The 20,556-nt window shown below is 39.4% G+C and overlaps 1 protein-coding gene across 2 annotated transcripts in view; it reads right to left on the bottom strand.

Moving 5' to 3' along the window:
* exoc6b (exocyst complex component 6B) overlaps positions 1 to 20,556 on the bottom strand; it is a 146,778-nt gene that overhangs the window by 78,389 nt on the left and 47,833 nt on the right. For both annotated transcript variants that reach the window (XM_052127243.1, XM_052127251.1), the window contains exons 3-6: positions 20,025 to 20,072; positions 19,841 to 19,931; positions 18,467 to 18,512; positions 15,835 to 16,039 (exon numbers count right to left, since the gene is read on the bottom strand). In XM_052127243.1, coding sequence (XP_051983203.1) covers positions 15,835 to 16,039; positions 18,467 to 18,512; positions 19,841 to 19,931; positions 20,025 to 20,072 — 390 coding nt within the window. The remainder of the gene's footprint in view (positions 1 to 15,834; positions 16,040 to 18,466; positions 18,513 to 19,840; positions 19,932 to 20,024; positions 20,073 to 20,556) is intronic.

Below are 20,556 nucleotides of genomic sequence, written 5' to 3'. Positions count from 1 at the left end.
TAAATGTACAGTGTAAGACATGTAAAAAAAAAAGACAAGACGCTAACAATGTCAAGATCAATATTTGTGTAGCCTGCCTGACACGGTATTTTCACAGACTAACACGTCACGTCTCTGGCATATACTACAGTATTTAAAATAGCATACATGCATTAGTTATATTCTCAATTTAATTTACAGAGCAATCCCTGCAAAGTTTTTAGGTTAACTATAGAAGAGACTAGGATTAGTGAGTCACACTAGCAAGACTCGCAAAAGGGGGCGTGGCATCACGATGGTGGCTCTACATCGTGATGTTGGTCAGCCATCACGATGGAAGATGATATCGTCCATCGGCACAACCCATACGACGCTGTTTTAAAGTTGACGCCTTAACTTGATGCGACAAGAGTCAAGCCGACTCACTTCAAAAGAAAAACAATGGATGACTTCAAGTGGACAAAATGCGCACAGATTTTTAATTCATCGTACATTGATTATAGTTATCTGGATTTCATTGTTGACAATTTGATCCAATACTTGATTATGTTCTTCGAAGAACATCTCAGAGTTGCTGTCATGGCAACAGGTCTGTAGCTAAAACCTGCTTAAATGTAAACAGGATTAGATCACCCTTCATAAGCAGATGTAATGTATATATCATGTATATTTTTCCTGAATGTTGAGTCTCATTTTCTGGTACAGAAAATGCTTTCGACTGTGAACACAATACGTTCCAGTTTGACACTAACATTAGTGTAATGGCAAATTTTCTTGGTTTTTGCAGCCTCATACATGCAGAGGAGACGAGGAGAAGATGCTTACTCTGTTACTGTGGAGATGATGCAATGCCGGCTGTGAAGTTAGATACGTCTCAACTGCTTCAAGCTTTTTTAGCACTTGTTTTGCCACTGTCAATTTGAAGAAAATTGACTGAACTACCTCCAACTAACAGTTTGTGCAGGTAGTTTGCGGAAATTATACAAAATTGCAAGCTAACACAAATAATGCAGCAAATGGATGAATTAAAACGTATTAAAAACTCATCTCTTTAGGCAGCACTTGCTCTCTCCATCCACTAATTTGTTATTATGTACATTTACAAAACATTATATATATATATATATATATATATATATATATATATATATATATATATATATATATATATATATATAGTGTAAGTGTTCATTTATGGTTCTTTTTACTACTGCAAATTACTGTATTCTATATCTACAGTTGAAGTCAGAAGTTTACATACACTTAGGTTGAAGTCATTAAAACTCATTTTTTTTAACCACTCCACAGATTTAATATTAGCAAACTATAGTTTTGTCAAGTCGTTTAGGACATCTACTTTGTGCACAACATGAGTACTTCTTCCAACAACTGTTACAGACAGATTGTTTCACTTTTAATTGACTATATCACAATTCCAGTGGGTCAGAAGTTTACATACACTAAGTTAACTGTGCCTTTAAGCAGCTTAAGGCAAGGTAATTCATATCAAGGCAATTAGCCAATTAACTTCTGATAGGAGGTGTACTGAATTGGAGGTGAACCTGTGGATGTATTTTAAGGCCCACCTTCAAACTCAGTGCCTCTTTGCTTGACATCATGGGAAAATCAAAAGAAATCAGCCAAGACCTCAGAAAAAACTTTGTGGACCTCCACAAGTCTGGTTCATCCTTGGGAGCAATTTCCAAACATCTGAAGGTACCACATTCATCTGTATAAATAATAGTACGCAAGTATGAACATCATGGGACCACGCAGCCATCATACCGCTCAGGAAGGAGACACATTCTGTCTCCTAGAGATGAACGTAGTTTGGTGCGAAAAGTGCAAATCAATCCCAGAACAACAGCAAAGGACCTTGTGAATATGCTTGAGGAAACAGGTAGACTAGTATCTATATCCACAGTAAAACGAGTCCTATATCGACAACCTGAAAGGCTGCTCAGCAAGCAAGAAGCCACTGCTCCAAAACTGCCATAAAAAAGCCAGACTACAGTTTGCAAGTCCACATGGGGACTAAGATCTTTTTTTCTGGAGAAATGTATTCTGATCTAATAAAACTACATTTTAACTGTTTGGCCATAATAACCATCGTTATGTTTTGAGGAAAAATGGTGAGGCTTGCAAGACGAAGAACACCATCACAACGATGAAGCATGGGGGTGGCAGCATCAAGTTGTGGGGGTGCTTTGCTGCAGGAGGGACTGGTGCACTTCACACAACAGATGGCATCATGAGAAAGGATAAATTATGTGGAAATTATTGAAGCAACATCGCAAGACAGTTAAAGCTCGGTCGCAAATGGGTATTCCAAATGGACAATTACCCCAAGCATACCTCCAAATTTGTGGCAAAATGGCTTAAGGACAATGAAGTCAAGGTATTGGAGTGGCCATCACAAAGCCCTGACCTCAATCTGATTTGTGTGCAGAACTGCACACTGCAACTCAGTTACACCAGTTCTGTCTGGAGGAATGGGCCAAAATTCCAGCAACTTATTGTGAGAAGCTTGTGGAAGGAACCTAAAATGTTTGACCCAAGTTAAACAATATAAAAGCAATGCTACCACATACTAACAAAGTGCATGTTAACTTCTGACCCACTGGGAATGTGATAAAAGAAATAAAAGCTGTAATAAATCACTCTCTACTATAATTTCACTTTTTTTAATCCCCTTTTCTCCCCAATATGGAATGCCCAATTCCCATTGCTTAACTAGGTCCTCATGGTGGTGCGGTTACTCACCTCAATCCGGGTAGTGGAGGACAAGTCTCAGTTGCCTCCACATCTGATATAGTCGATCTGTGCATCTTATCACGTGGCTTGTTGTGTATGACACCGCAGAGACTCACAGCATGTGGAGGCTTATGCCATTCTCTGCGATCCACATACAACTTACCACCAGCCCCATTGAGAGCAAGAACCACTTATCGCGACCACAAGGAGGTTACCCCATGTGACCCTACCCTCCCTAGCAACAGGGTCAATTTGGTTGCTTAGGAGACCTGGCTGGAGTCACTCAGCACGCCCTGGATTTGAACTCAAGACTCCAGGGGTGGTAGTCAGCGTCAAAATTTGCATTCTTAAAATGAAGTAGTGATCCAAACTGACCTAAGACAGAGAATGTTTTCTACGATTACATGTCAGGAATTGTGAAAAACTGAGCTTATATGTATTTGTATAAGGTGTATATTGTTTGTTTCTTTATTTGTTGTTACTTTGTATTTGTAAAGTAACATTTTATTAAAAAACATTAAAAAAAAAACCTACTATTTACTATAATTACTAGTCAACACAAACCAATCATGCATATGTTTTTGCTTCTTTTAGATCATACAAAATCTTTTGAGTAATTACACATCAATAAAATTATATAGACCATTTCAAGGACTATTCGTCTGTTTCAGGAAGTGATGTCTTTGTCTTCCAACTAGTTGTCAAACTCATTCAAAACAACAGTGGTAGGTGATTCATTCATTGTGACAAACTCGATTAATGTTAATAACGTTAACTCGACTGTCATAAAATGTCATTATTAAAATGTGGACCATGTTGTCCGGTGACTGGATGCTCCCTAGATGCCTGGAACTAATGGAAATTAAAGTGTTTAGAGTAACAAAAAAGCAACCACAAATGGACGCATGGACCGCTGCAGTGAAGCGAGACAGCTAGATATGTGCAGTACTAACAACTGTAGCATGCATCTTAGCTCTGGTGGGTGATTGACATTTTTGCCAACTAATAGTAAGTTTGATGGGTAGAGTTTAGCAGGAGTATTTCTTTATGGGCTCTAAAAGTGACTACAGATCGCGCTTACTATAAAGAATCAAGCTGTGCAATTAATTAACATTTATTAATTTAGCAGATGCTTTTATCCACAGCAACTTAAATTGCTTGATATGTTCCTCAATTGTGTCACACAAAAGTCTACAATATCTGCAGTATTGCTCTACCAGGATCTCAAAGTAGCTGGAGTAGTATTAAAGAGTGCAGAAAAAAAGTAAAAAAATTAAAAATAAAATAACCTTGCCTTGTCTGCAAGGCAACTTGTAGCAAAATATTCCAGACCTTGCCACTGAAGAAAAAACTAAACTACGAAAACCTTTCATTGCCTCTCCAGCATTGAAATGCTGAGTAACAAGTCACAATTTTTTTTAACTCAAGAGTCTTATTTAAAGAATAATGTAATGACACCTCATTGTTTATTTTCAGTTGTTGCACATATCTTGTTTGTTCTGTTTTAGCTATACTATAAAAGCACACACTAGTCATTTTATTTTGACTGTATATATATATATATATAGTAATATTTTTTTTTTTGTTTATTTGGTTTTTTTTCTTCTTTCCCCTCTACAAAGAAATGATATATATTTATTTTTTTGGTAAAATAAAATGCTGCACAACAGAGCTAGCTTAACAGTATTAATGAAAAAAATCTGTTTACCTATGGCACAAGGCTGCTATGGCTGAATAACTATATGCTGATAAAACACTTGCATTTGTGATAATTATAGAATTATTATTGAGTGTTATTGCTGCTATTTGAGTATTACATTTTTATACAGTAGTTGTATTTTCCTGTCTTCAATTTCAGGCATCCAGTTGAATAGAGATTTCATTTAAGTGGGACTTTTATTTTGACTGATCTTTGAGTTTTTCCTGTTTTTGATGGGTTAGTTTTATGAAGCTTCCCATTAATGCTGGGATACTCCAGTCATGACTCTCGAGCTGAAATCCCAAGCTGCACCGGAGGAGTTATTTTAAGTGTTAACAGCCGTTTATATTCTAAACACACTGCATGAAAATTAAGCACCAGTAGTGAGTGTTGCATTTGTGTGTGAAGCAGATGACAGAGCAGAGCGGCACCTCTGGTTCATTCTGTAGCGTGCAGTGTATGTTACTGTATAACATTGAATTAAATTACATCCTTCTGCTGTTTAAAGATCACGCTTGGCCATATCCAGAGGTTTTTTATTTTATTTTTAAATTGTCATTGATTTAATCTCAAAACTGTCACATCTCATATCATTTGGCTAATTATAGCATACTCTAATAAAGTACCGAAATTAGAAACCAGATAATATCGTACCATTTTAATTGTTTTGGTATCGAGCTACTTCATTAGTACCGATTAACTGCACAACCTTAATATACAGTTGTGATGTTTTCATATTTTTTTCTCACACTGAAGCATTAAGGGATAAAACTCTTATACAACATTATCCCGTACCACTACAGAGCGTACATGTCTGCAGCCAGACCCTTCTCAGAAACAGAGCCATAGGAAAAGGAAGATTTACATTCAAACTTGAGGACTATAACATAATTTCTGACTAACCAGCTTTCTCTGTATTCAATCCACCCTTCACACTCTCCCTGTGTTTGACTGCTTACAATGGAGCCATTATTACAGCACTGGATCGCCCAATATATTTATTTTCAGATCATTTGTTAGTGGAATTAAAACAATAACAGGCTCTGAGACTAGGCCTAATTTCCAATGGAATAAGAACCAGTCTGGATCACAGAGCTCCTTAGACAAACAGCCTTCTGTTATTAGTGGTTAACTCACTCGCTCTTCTGGAGTCAAGGATGGAAGAACGGAGAGGGAGGAGGGAAGGAGAGGCATCCAAATCTCAAGAGAAGCCATCTCTGCTGTGGGAAGTGGAAGTGGATCAACTTGAGGTGAGGGTCTTGCCCTAGAACAATCGATGTATTGCCCAAAGGTATTTGGTAGTGGTAGTGATGCAATCTAGTCTTGTGACATCAGCCTAAAGAACATGAAAACTCCAATGCATGAAGTATTTTTCCATATAGTACAACAGTAAAAATGTGGCCAAAATATGTGGTGACAGATTGGACAAGTAAGGGGTTATCAGACAAGTGGAATCACTGAGCAGGGCTTCAGCCTCCATTTTAGAGAGGAATATAAATTATGGGAGGAAAAGGCACTCCGTTCTTCATCAGTCAGCAAAGAGACTGTTCCATCCCTCTCCAGATCTGAAAGGCAGAATGTCTCCAACGTCACCCAACCACAAATCCACTGGAGCAAAAACCCACAAAAAAGGAGAAAGAGGGAAGACATCCTCCTGTATTTAACAGAAGAAACCACTACTGAAGCAGCAATAGGGCCAAAATGAGCCCCGACATGTAAACAATGAAGTCACATCTGTTTGTGAAGAGAAGTCATAGGTCGGAACCAGAAGCCGGTGTCTGTATCAACAATCAAATATAAGACAGTGTTACAGATTCTACGAGTTGCGCAAGGTGATATTAGAGCTTGATTTATCTTCCATTTGGTTTACTTTTGAGGAACTATTCTGTATAGCTGTGCTCTAATCAGCACGTGCCACATTACAGCCAAAACACACACATATGTGAATGCATGCCAAAAAGGACTTAAAAGACATGCAAAAAAAACAAACTTTAATAGGAGGAATGTGAGGCTTGACAGCTACTTTGTTAGAAGGTTACTGGAGTTTGTATCTTGGTTTTACTCTACACCAGAATTCCACCTCTGTAGGAGATTTTATAGACTCAGAGCAGCATGGACAAGCAGAACATTGTATGACCTATGCTGCCATCTACTGGATACAAGTGGGACTATTTGAAGTTTTATTGAGTTTTGACTGCTGCAAAACAGAATAGATTTGACATCAAATTTGCTTAAGATCCAATAGAATAAGTATAAGAAAAAAATATTTGTACAATATCGGAAGAAAACGTTAATGAGAGTGGTTCAGACATGGATCACATTAGCAGAAGTAGAAATTGGGTCAGATGGAATGCAAAAATGGGAGATGATTGAGGATGATGTGGGAGGAGGATCAGTTAACCACCATTTGAACCTGAACAGCTGTGCCTGTTTAGGACACCACATGTTGATGTTGATATAAATGTGTGTGCATGTTGCAAATCCTGTGGCTCAAGAGAATGGACAAAGTTCGATACAATTAGCTGCTTTATGCCAAAGGCCACTGGAAGGGCAGGACAGACACCATAGAAAATATATAATAGAAATCACATTGGCCAGTGTGTTTTATTATCTGATTGGCTCATCTCATCTATTTTACATCCAGCCAATATTTAACTCAGGATTAATTCCAGGTTCAACACAAGTTAACGGTAACGACTTCACGTCTTGTGGTAAAACTTTTGAAACAGTATTTTAACATAGAAACATTGGCACCATTCACATCCATTGTAAGTGCCTCACTGTAGAAAATGAAGGATGAGTCAAACAAATGTTTTGTGTTAATCAACATTATGCCAGAAATGCTGTTGATTGAGCTTAACTTGTATTGAACCTGGTATATTCCTTTAAGCTTGTATATTTCTTGGTACTTGTATAGCTGTGTCACAGTCAGGGTTGACGTCAAGAGTTTTCCATTTTCTTTGGTTTGCATCTGGTCGTTGGTCCCTCCTTCATCCAGACTGAAACAATCCGTTTCCAAGATTTCCTCATTTACCAGTTCTTGAACTACAGAACTTTCAAACTCCTCATTCACCCATTTGTAGGTTCCATCTTCTAGGTGTTCATGTGAGAAATCCGAGAGATCTTGCACACCGAACTCACTCTCTGAGCCATGAGACTCAATCTCTGAATATTCCACAATAGGAGGAACACTTCCCTCCTCATTAAGCGACTTGACAGGCAGGAAACTGATGGCCGGTATCAGGTTTCTGTGCACTTTCACATTCCCATTCTCGTCCACTAACTTATAAATGTGTGTTTGAAAGTTTCTGTCTAAAACAGAGAATTGTATAGGATCCCACTAATCAGCTGGTTTTCTTTTTCCTCTCTCGCCTTTATTCATGTTAGCACACAGTCTCCGATATTCAGACATGTTCCCTTGACCTTTCTGTTGTAACCTTTGGTCTGTTTACTATGCTCTTTCTCTGAGTGTTCCTGTGAAATCTCTGCTGCTTCATAGAGATATGACAACAGCGACTGCAGGTAAGTACCATGATCAACAACCACAGGGTCATGCAGCAATCGTCTGAACATGACATTGACGGATGACGAAGTCTCGGTACACAGCCAAACATAAGCTGAAATGGGGCACACCATGTCGTCTTATGAACTGTGGCATTATAGGCAAATGTCAAGAGTCTGTATTTGTTCATGCCACTTGTGCTTCTCTTTCAAAAGTCAAGGTATGGAGCATGCTGCCTAGAGTCCGATTGAACCTATCTGTTCCTCTGTTTCCCATGGGGTGGTACACGGTGGTATGAGACTTGGCAACAACTGACAGTCTTAACAACTCTGAAAAGAGAGCACTCTCGAAATTGGTCCCTTGGTCCGTGTGAATAAGTCTTGGGAACCCATAAACACAGAGCACACGATCCCACAGCTTTCTTGCAACTTGTTTTGCTGAATGATTTGCATGGGAAAGCATGGGCCAACTTTGTGAAATGGTCTGTCATGACAAGCACGTCCACAGAGCATTTTTTTCCATCCTCAGTGGTCCAGAAATCCAGACACACTAACTCCATTGGTACAAAAGTCTTGATACTTTCAAGCGGAGCACACACAGGTTCTGGGGTCTTAGTAAAGATGCATCTTTGACAGCGCTTGATGTATTCACACATATCTCGTTCCACTCCTGGCCAGAAGAACCATTGGTCGGTTAAATTAATGGTTCTTGCTTGCCCCTGATGACCCGCAAGATCATGTACGCTATTCAAGGCCTGTCCCTGAGACTGGATGGTAAAACTAGCTTGTACCACTTCTGCTTACTGCAAGGATCTTGTGTGACTCGGTACAGTATCCCATCTTGGATTTTAACCATTGTCTGAAAAGTGTCAAGACCCTTGTACTCATTCCGTCCTTCTCACGTCTTGATGGTTAACGCTTCAAGTTCACAAACGACATGACCCTTGAAATGACCGGATCACACCCTTGACGTCCCTAAATTTCATCTGCAATGATTGCAGGAAGGGTGCAGAAACCAGCTGGTACTGAATCTTGAAAGGACTGGATTAGCTGCACAGCTCTTACTTGGGATGTCTCTTCCCACTGATCGTGTAGGCTTAAGCAAGCTTTGACGATGGCACGGTTGCAAGGCATGGCAAAACAGGCATGGAGTAAGACCTGTAAGTTCTGGGCTCCCTGATGAAAGGCATCCGTCTCCATTGACCTCTTCAGCCTCGATGAGCAAGTCACGATAGTGTTCTGTCATCAATCTGTTCTCACTGTCTTAACAAAAGGGTTTCTGCTCAAATGGGGCTTTTCCACTGCATGGTACAACTCGACTCTGCTCACTTTTTTGGGGTTTTCCACTGTGGATAGTACCTGATACTTTTTTTTAGTACCACCTCGGTCGAGGTTCCAAGTAAGCCGAACAGATACTAAATGTGACGTCAAAATCAGCGTCACTGGATTTCTGACAAATGACATCAACCCGCTAGTTTTAAAGTTAGTAACTTTTCATCATTTATCATTTGTTCACATGACTTTCAAATTGTGAAAAAAGAAATGGCTGTGTGAAAACAATGTTGCGGTCAATAAACGAGGTGCAGACGGTCCACTCGTTAGCGATGAGTGAAACGAAAAAGTCTCTGAGGAAGTGTCTCAGCTGTCGGCCGCACACGGCTACCACCAGAACTACCAACAGTGTAGGAAAAAGTACAAAAAACTTAAAAGTGACTACAGAACCATCAAGGAAAAGTGGAAGATGTTCGACCAATTGGATGCTATCTAATCTGGCTAGCAATGTGAGGGTGAGTTCCCTGGACTCAGCCACGATGGAGGATGGTACGTTTTGTTATGTTAACTCTATACTCTGCTTGAAAGCTTCACTTTATTTAGTTGACCAGCTACTGGAAGCTTGCTTCTAAAACAGCCAGGCCAATTTAACTGTTGCACCTGTGTAAAATCACCATGCAACATCTGCTTTATGCAGCAGAATGAGCTAGTAACTAACAGTTAGTGTTAGTGTGCGGTTGTGTGTTATTGTTTTGGTCAGTTTGTGTTGTGTTTAAGATGATGTCACGGCAGTAGAGTAACTATGACGATCAGCCTATAATCCCACCCACGCTGAGGAGGCACTAAACTGCAGTGGAAATGCAAGCTCAGAAATGTAAAGAGAGTAGAGTTGAGGCGAGTCAAACCGTAACGTGCAGTGGAAAAGTGCCAAAAGTGTCAGCCACTTCATTCCTTGTCCCCATTACATGCTTCAATTCGAAGGTGTAAGCTGCAAGTTTGGATACCCAACGTTGCTCACAGGCATTGAGTTTGGCCTTAGCCATGATGTGAGTGAGTGGGTTGTTGTCGGTCCAAACTGTAAATGAATGACCTTTCAAGGGGCGAGTAAAGTCAGGGTGTGCTAATACCATACTGTGTCTTTAAGGCTAGATAAGGCGTTATCACATCCAATCTGTTCGCTTAAGCTTTCTAAAGGTACCTGCTTTGGGATCTCCCTTAGCCCCTCTCTTCCTTCTCTGCCCAGCTGTGGGAGCGAAAAGTGGCTTTGCCAAAGAGCATCATTCCGGAATGAAATGTTGGTAAAAGATAATCAAACCAAGGACTGATTTAATTCACTGCACTGATGGGGTACATCTGTCATCTTCAATGAGTTTGAACTTAGCTTTGAGATGGCCTCGACTTCAGTAGGGTCCACAGAAACTCCATCACGGTCTATGGTGTGGCCCAGTAACTTGACAGATGCAGGTGACATTTCTTAGGGATCAACTTAAGATTGTACTGTCTCAGTCGATAGAACACAATTTCCAGTCTTTCCAATGCTTCCTGCTCATTTGGAGCAAATACTAGCAAGTCATCAAGACAACACAACAGGCTGCTCAAATTCAAGTCTTTAAAGGTGCTCATCATCATGTGCATAAGGGAGGCTGAGCTGTTGCATAGCTCTTGTAGTATCCTATTGTACTCATGCAGCCCTATAGGAGTTGTGAATGCAGTGTATTTCTTATCCTCTTCAGCCATGGGGATGTTGGAAAATCCTGATGTCAGAACCAAGGTACTGAAGAGGATGTTTCTGCCTAGGGCATCCAAGCGGTCACACTGGTGTGGAAGTGGGTGCACATCATTTATGGTTCACCACTAAAGTCTGTGCAAATCCACACTAATACCAAAGGGAAAGCATATTCACTCACAGACTTCCAAATTATCCCTGTTCTTCCATTTGGGACAAGACTTGTCACAACTTTTGGTAATGTGCGTGTGGCACTCTACTACTGTATAAGGGAGTCAGAATGGGCACTCATCCATTAGCTGAATACGAATGACGGGACGGTGCCGTAGAAATCAGCCAGGGGCATAAATGAATATTTACCATCGCTGAAAGGTTGTTTCAAGATGTCATTAATAACTTTTGGGTTCTCAGCTGGGTTTAGAGCTGAATTACAATGAAGTGTTACCCTGACAACATCTTAACCTTTACCAATCAATCTGCATAAGATCTCTTGATGTTGCTCTGCTAATGATATGCCTTTCTTACACAGATACATATCCATCAGCTCCTCCCACTCATGCACACAGAGCTTATCTGGCACATCACCACGGTAGACTTTGGCTTCAGACTGCATGACCAGCTTCACTCCAGTTAAGTTGTCTGAGAATGCCTTACTGGTACCTAACCCCTCTGTCTGTGCATCTCTGTACTCTCCTCCCCCACAACACCTCTCTTTTTGAGATACTAACATGGTCTGTCCTACTTGAGCAATGTGTGCTATCAAACTGTGCCAATTCGGGTCGGTTATGTCTGGAAAAGCTGAGGGTAAAGTGTCAGTGTGGCAGGGCGGAGGGCGGGGCCGGGTCGTGATCATACACACCTCTGCAGTCGACCTTTATCCCTCTTGGGATGCTTGATTAGCCTAATACAGGACCGGGTGTGTAGGATCACGACCCGGCCCCACCCTCTGCCCTGCCACAGTCAGCAACAGGACTGACAGCATGGTCAACTACATGAGTGGAGCATAATACAGGAGTTGTTCTGTTCATTTTGCTTTCCCTCACAATAGAAGTAATTGGGGTTTCACCAACAAACATTCCCTTTCCAAGACCTAGACCAGTCATGGTCTCATCTGTATCAAAATTGTAAACATTTTTACTAAATGCCATGTTTAGTTATACATGAAAATACTAAAAATTAAGATAAATATTCGAAAAACACTATAACTTTCCTAAACAATCAGAAAATCTGAGAAAAATCAATCACTCAAATGAGAAAATGCATAGAAATCAAGTTTACATCGTTGACAGATTTACAGTCTTTTACTGATGAAACCTTAAACCTCAAGTCAAGTGGTTTTTATTGTCATTCTATAATGTACAGTTAGTACATTACATAGCGAAATGAGACAATGTTCCTCCAGGACAATGGTGCTGCATAAAACATCAAGACAAACACAGAACCACATGAGACTACACAGACTAAATAACATTCCTACATAAAGTGCAAGTGCAGCGTGTGCAAAAATTACTGGACAGTAAAATAATTATTAAAAGGAACAGGACAATAGGCACAGTGAGAGACAGTGCATCGCGGACCAGTACACATTTGTAATAGAGTAGTGCAAAAAGATGAGACTTTCTAAAAATGCCAAATGTAAACATAACACACTATGAAATAGTGTTCTATGGACATAGCAGTTATTGAGGTAGCAGCCAGGTATACAGGGGTGTGTGTGTGTGTGTGTGAGCGTGTATTTATCACTTTGTGGGGACCAAATGTCCCCATAAGGATAGTAAAACCCGAAATTTTTGACCTTGTGGGGACATTTTGTCGGTCCCCATGAGGAAAACAGCTTATAAATCATACTAAATTATGTTTTTTGAAAAGGTAAAAATGCAGAAAGTTTTCTGTGAGGGTTAGGTTTAGGGGTTGGGTTAGGTTTAGGGGATAGAATATAAAGTTTGTACAGTATAAAAACCATTATGTCTATGGAAAGTCCCCATAAATCATGGAAACACAACGTGTGTGTGTGTGTGTGTGTGTGTGTGTGTGTGTGTGTGTGTGTGTGTGTGTGTGTGTGTGTGTGTGTGTGTGTGTGTGTGTCAGTCCAGTCTCTGAGAATTTAGGAGTCTGATGGCTTGGGGGAAGAAGCTGTTATACAGTCTGGCCTTGAGAGCCCCGAATGCTTCGGTACCTCCTGCCAGACGGAAAGAGGGTGAAGAGTTTGTGTGAGGTCATCCACAATGTTGGTTGCTTTGTGGATGCAGCGTTTAGTGTAAATGTCTTTGATCCCGATGAAGAGAGATCCCGATGATCTTCTCAGCTGTCCTCACTATCCTCTGCGGGGCTTTCCTGTACGAAACGGTGCAAGTCCCAAACCAGGCAGTGATGCAGCTGCTCAGGATGCTCTCAATAGTCCCTCTATAGAATGTAGTGAGGATGGGGGGTGGGAGATGTGCTTTTCTCAGCCTTTGAAGAAAGTAGAGATGCTGCTGGGCTTTCTTGGTAATAGAGCTGTTGTTGAGGGACCAGGTGAGGTTCTCCGCCAGGTGAACACCAAGGAATTTGGTGCTCTTGACGATCTCCACAGAGGAGCCGTCGATGTTCAGCGGAGAGTGGTCACTCTGTGCTCTTCTGAAGTCAACAACCATCTCTTTTTTTTGTCCACATTCAGAGACAGGTTGCTGGCTATACTATACAGCATCTCTCTGCAACCCAACTGAAGTTGATCCTTTAGATGAAGATCCCAGTTTCGAACTGATCTTCATCCAGGTCATGGCACCAATGTAACCGGTCCATCTCTGAAAGCTGTTACTCTTTCTGCATTGTGTAATTAAAGAAGGGGTGCCACTGAACCAAAGTAAGTTTATTGATCCAGCACTCAGTGTGAAACATCAAAGTTCAGAATATTACTTGTGGGGTAAAACACATCGTACACATCTCCTCTCCCCAGAAACTGGTGAAAGAAGCACACAGATACAAAATGGCATCCACCTGGCGCTGGGAACATAAACCAAATTAAAAGTCTCCAAAACAGTTATTCACAAAAATAGCATCAATTACATAAACAAGAAGGAAAATAAACATCACCAAAATGACAGGAGGATTTTAGTGAAACAAAATATTCACATTATGAATATTATAACCCGTTACACTTCTGAAAATTGTTTAAAATGGCACTAGAACTTACTAGTGCATCAACAAGGCTCCCTTTCAGTAAGAATTTATGCAGGAAAAAAACTTGAGGGAAATTCAGTGATCGTTCCAAATTTGACTCCCCATCTTGCACAATCTACCTTTCACCCTGTAATGTGATTTTCTTCTCTGCTCCCTCAGTTCCTTCAATAAATCTAAATTTTTAAGGCAGGTGACCCACTACACTTTACAGCACACTGAAACAATAAAACAAAGCTGTTTATAGGGGCCTTATTCTACACGTTCATAGCATTCTATGAAATCCTGAAATCTCCTTTTGTGTTCAATGGAAGAAAGACCTTGAAGAAAGAAACAACTTGAGGAGCAAATGATGACAGTATGTATTTTTTATGTGATCCTTTCCTTTAAAGGTGGATGAGGAATTCCAATGAATAACATCACATTACATTGACACATGGCACTAGTGGAAGAGCACAAACCAAGGAACGTGTATGCTCTTTAAAAACAATGCTTCAATGATCAAACTCAAAAAGCAACTCAGCAGCAGAGAGTTCAAACCAAACAGACCTCATCTTCCAGATTGGATCGGTGGAAACCCACCAAAAACAAGAGCTTGAGAAGCCAAAAGTCTCTTCATACAGTTGACCATCACGGAGGCTGATGAGGAAAGGGAAAAAAGGGACAAAGTGGAACGAAAGACTGGGCTGGGGCGACTGGAAGCAGACCAGCAATAGAACAAATGGGCATCTTTGATTACAACTCACGGTGACCACATACATTTGCTTGTCAGACAGAGAAAATTAATTAAAACTTGCTGGTTAAATGTCCATCTGCCACAGTCCTGCCTACCTGGATGAATGCATACAGTGTCTTGTTCTCCTATTGGTTCCAATTTCATCTTTCCTTTAATACAGCAGGGACAAAATGAACTTTTCAAGAATTCTCACATAATAAAAAAAGGCTTTGAAAATACATCTAGGCACACTATCTGACCATCATGAAGACACAAGCACAAGCATGGCTTTGGTCTTTTTCAGGAAGGAATATTTAAATGTTTTAGGATTCATCTGCTCCCCATTGTTTAAGAATTAGGATCAGTAATAGTTCTGTACTGAGTGAAACTGGTAGTAACTAGAGTAGAGTAATGCTCCTAAATATGGCTCAAGTGTAATGATCTTCTTCAATAATAATCCTTCTTCAATAATAATGGTGTTTTTCCGATTTTATCATCTGCCATGCAAAAAATCTGAAGACTGATGGCTTAAAAAGTAATTGCACATGTCCACTCAACAATGGCACAATTTTAGGTATGATTGCTGTCTGTAGCACAAACGGTACGGTACAAGTTACACTACAATGTTTAATACAATAAAAGAGAAAAGAGACACATTTCTACGGTGCTTGGGCAGAGATCTTAATGTTTATTTGGCATCCATACACACAATGTTCCACGACTCCTCTGGCATAAACAAATGTGACCTGATACAATGTTTGATTCAGAACAGATTGGTAGCTCACTTTCCTCCAGACTAGATGGTCAGATAAGATGAAAAGAGAAAGGGGGGAAAAGGACTAGAAAAAGGCCTTTGTCCTTCTCCCGAAGACCTCACATTGAAACCTGGCTTTGACTGCCAGGTCAAATGTTAGCACAAAAAACAGTCAAAGCGGTCATCACAGGTAATGAAGAATAATTCTGATAGATTTTCAGTTATTGTTCAGACTTGAACACATTTTCTCTCTCCCTCTCTCTCACACACACACACACCTGTTTCATGGCAGTCTCTCCGATCTTATCTGAATGCTTGCGGATACTCTCCAGGAAGTCTTTGAGGTCAGACATGGAGACGTCTCTGATGTGCGTGCGCATGCATGGGATGTTCTCTGCCATGATGGCACAGAAACGATACGATCCTGCTTGAGGCAAACAGCTCTCCTCCAACTGTTCCAAGGTTCGTAATGCCGGGTAGTATCTGGGGCAGCATTAGACAAGGTTGGGGATCAGAAATGAAGGACACAGGACAAAGGGGACAACAGGAAATGTTTCATATTTCTGCTACTTAGGACTACACAAATCAAATCAAATAAATACTTGAGAACAATTACAGCTGATACAATTAACTACTAATAAAAAGAGCAAAACAAAACATTGCATTTAGCTTTACACCCAAAATTTCTCAAAATGACTACATTTTCTATGTACGTGTTTTTTGTTTCATTTGAGCTTCTAACCAATCACTGATATGTCCATTTAACTTGTTTCAAAAATAAATACAAATAAAAGTTGTTTTTCATGCTACCAAGATGGCCAGTGTGAAGTTGACCATTTAGGCAATGTATTGATTTAGTGATTTATTAAACAGCAAAACAATTATTCAGAGACATGGATCTCAGCTTGTTTTGGATGCAAGGCCTACATAATAAATAAGCAAATGCCACACACAAAATAAGCATTTAAATGTGAATTCATCTAATTAGAAAATTGCATTATCAAGATATGAATCGATAATAATAACTTTTTCATAATCGTGCAGCCCTAACTGATACTTCAAAAATCTTCCCATTATTGTAGAGCACACACACGGTACACATCATTTAAGCTTTGGTTTAAGACTTTAGATCTCAGCATGATGACAATATTACCTAATCACGATGATTTCAGAGATGAGCTATGTTTGACACTGCACGGAGCAGGACTCACACACACACACACACACACACACACTCAATACAGCATCACAGTCACGCAACATTACACAGTAGACCCGAAGCCGTGGAGAGAGAGTCGCTCTTGGCCGACCCTGCCACTACCTCCAGGCTAAAGGCAAAATCAAGCACACAAGAGAGGTAGAGAAACACGGAAAGCAGAGATAAATAAAAAAACTAAGTGGTTGGAAAAGTTACAGGTCCATGCTGATCTTCAGGTCGCATGGAGGACAAGGCTAGACAGAGCAGGACAGCAAAACCAAGCACATGCAAAACGCTTCTTCAAACGTTCAGAGTGGCACATGAATTGGTGTAATTTATATAATAACAAAAATGTATGCTTTTACAAATGAATTCTTATCCTTAACACCATTTTTTATTCACAGGGTTCCCACACTTTCTGACCAATACATTTCCATAAATTGCCATGACCTTTCCAGATGTTAAAGTTGTCTTTGCTAGGGCAGATTTCCATTGGTAAGTTGATATGAATCTTCCATTCGACAAATCTGAATTAAAGGTATATTCTGTGTTCAATACAAGTTCTGCTTAATCGACAGCATTTGTAGCATAATATTGATTACCGTGAAATTGAATTTCGACTCGTTCCTCCTTTAAAAAAAGCTAAAACCTGGGTTGCAGTTACGCATTTACAGTGGAAGTGAATGGGGGCAATTTTTTTACATTGAAGTGCTCACTGTTTCAAAGGTTAACCACAAGACCATGCATTTCAACATGATTTTAGTATGATAAAATCACTTACTAACCTTTTCAGTGTACAGTTATAGCCAATTTTGCAACTTCATTGCCATGATGATGTTATGTCAACAAACCCTAAAACCATAAATGACTGCAAAAATGGCTTTAGAGCTCAAATAATACAAAATAATTAATAATAATTTAACAAAATGATTAATGTAAGTACTTTTATAAAATTATAAGTTTCAAATGTCTGCCTTTAAACCCTCCAAAATTGGCCCCCATTCGCTTCCATTGTAAGGGATGAGATCAAATTATTTTTGTGTTAATCAACATTATGACACAAATGCTGAATGCTGTGAGCTTAACTTGTATTTATACTGGAATATTCTTGTTTTAAAAGATTTAAATGATTACAAAAACATACAAATGTCTCCAGTAAGACTCTTAATGGACAGGCTGATCTTATCACACCAGCTTGTGGGTAAGTTTTACTCTATTCAAGCTAGCAGTAACAAAGGGCAATATCTAGCTGATTAAATATTTCCAGGTTTTCTATGACCATGGGAACCCAGCCAATAATAAAAGTCTATTTAAGAATGTCTAATAATGTTGTATTTGAGTTTCAGAGATAACATGAGGCAGTTCAATGTATGCAGCTGCTAAATCTAGCTAGAAGAAAATCCAGTCTCCCGATGTGCCTCTGTGACTCCTCATAGCTGCCAAATGCAATATGTACATTTCAGACAACACTTCAAACTGAACATCTCTGTTTATCTTTCCTTCTCTTTCCTGGCTGAGCACGTCTCTTTCTTATCCCAATCCAAACAAATTTACAATTTTAAAGTAAATGTGTTTAAAATATTGTGTTGATGGTGAACTGCTTTTTTGCATGTTGAATGATAAATTCTTAAGTTTATCTCTGCTGCCACCTAGTGTTTGTCTGGTACTACACGGATACATTCACACTTAAACATTCACAAGTAATCTCATACCTTTTAGCCCTCATCTGTTCCTGTAACTTGCTGTACATCTCCAACACTGGAAAAAAGAAAACATAGTATTATGGTAAGAACAGTCAACAGCACATTATTCGGACCACAAAATGTATGCATGTTTTAGATTTCCTAGGTTATCTGTTCAACAGTCCTCAGAGACTGCTATTTTTTTTAATGTGATACCACTTGGTTGCACATCTATTATATAGGGTATCTGCAGGTTTGAAGGAATGAAATGTAGACTTTTTAAGACCAAATAAGCTAAATACTTAAGCTAAGTTTTTAAAAGCATGTATATCACAACATTATAAAACAACATTAAAACTCTAAATAAATTAATTATGAATGCACATAGCCTAAATATGTAGCCTATATTGTGACCCTTCTCTTTAGTAACTTGCTTTCTAGCAAGACGTGACGCAACAGACCAAAGCTTTGGCAACATCACCGCTTATGTCAAACACGGAAGTGGTGGCAAAAATCTTTTATCGGATTACGTTGTTGAAATATTATTACGAGTGCTCTCGTTGACTGCTGTGGCTTCAAAATCATCAACAGCGCTGACTGGACTGAGATCATTTCAACTTTGCAGCAAAAATGTATAGTGAACATGATTACGTGTTTGTTATTAACTCATTTCATTATAGTAATTGTAATCACTAAGAATATGTTTGTATTTATGATGATTTTGTGTCATACTTTTGTTTAATCATCTAATCTGTCAAATCTAACAACAGTCAGTGGGATTTCTGCCACCACTTACTGCACATGCGCTGACATTTTTGTAAATAAGAGGATTGGACCTTATTCACAGTAGCGCCATGTTTGATTTTTCATGTGAATGGAAATGAGGCTGTGAGGGATAGACTTACCATCTCTTCAATATCATGCATGGTATAAAGCTGTAAAAAGCTCCTTGATCACATCTGATCAACACATGTGTAACATCGTAAGTTCAGTAAAAATGCGCTTCCATGCACGTGCTCATGCTAAACTCAAGTGTCAGCTGCTAAATGACGGATGAACGAGAGAGAGAGAGACAGAGAGACTTTGACGCAGATTCTGCTGTTTTAAGAGTCTCCTCTATTCGCGCCCCAAAAATTTGGACCTTAGCAAATGAAATGTAAGACTTCTTGTAATTTATTTATGATATTTAAGACTTTTTAATGACCCGCGGGTACCTTGATTATCGTGGTTTCATTGCCTTAAAATGTACCCGGTTCTAAACGTCACATAAAAACAACAACAAGCAGTTGTGGTTGGTGGTTTTGCATATCGGTCAGATGGTCTCTTGCTGTATAAATGGAAGGTTCTTGACTTTGAATAAACAGAAAGCATGAAGCAACACAGGTAGAGTACTGATGACTGTACCCGGTAAGCAGTGTGTGAGTTTGTCAATGGTGGTGGCGATATTCCTCTGCTGCAAACGGCACTGCCTCAGTTCATCCATCGTCGATACGAGCTACAGGAGAGGAAATAATTACAATTAAATTATAATTTTAATGATGTGTTCTGAATCATAGACAAAACAAAAAAGTGGGATATACCCACACACCTCCTTGCCATCATTTTGGAGCCTCTGATTGGTCTCAGTCACCTGACCCTGAGAAAGACAAAACAGTAAATTATTAGAGAAAGTATATACAAGAGGAACTAAAACCTACATTTATATATCTGAAATATTCCCAACATACAACAGATGAGTGGTTTAAATCATTTAAATATACAATGTTTCTCAGTTCTTCTCAGATGTTTTTAGACAGGGTCCCCTTACATCCTCATCCCCTCTCTCCACACTCTGATAAATAGTTTTTATCTCCTTGCATATGAATGTATGCATGTGAATGTTTTTATGTATATTTATATATACAACAGTTAGTTCCAGTCCTCGAATCTGATTGGACGAGACACATTCCATGAGTATTGATGGTCTGACACTATCAGCATTTGGACGATTCACTGTGTGTGTATCACTCCGCTTGTGGTCGTCATTCTAATCTAAAGTGTAAGAGTAGTGCAGATCTGTTAAGAGCTAATGTAGGCTATGTGTCTCTTTTTACATCTATTTTGTTTTTGACATTACATAT

This window comes from Xyrauchen texanus, chromosome 1, assembly GCF_025860055.1.
Source record: "Xyrauchen texanus isolate HMW12.3.18 chromosome 1, RBS_HiC_50CHRs, whole genome shotgun sequence".
In the NCBI taxonomy this organism is placed as follows: domain Eukaryota; kingdom Metazoa; phylum Chordata; class Actinopteri; order Cypriniformes; family Catostomidae; genus Xyrauchen; species Xyrauchen texanus.
This window is presented reverse-complemented; position numbering and strand designations above follow the sequence as displayed.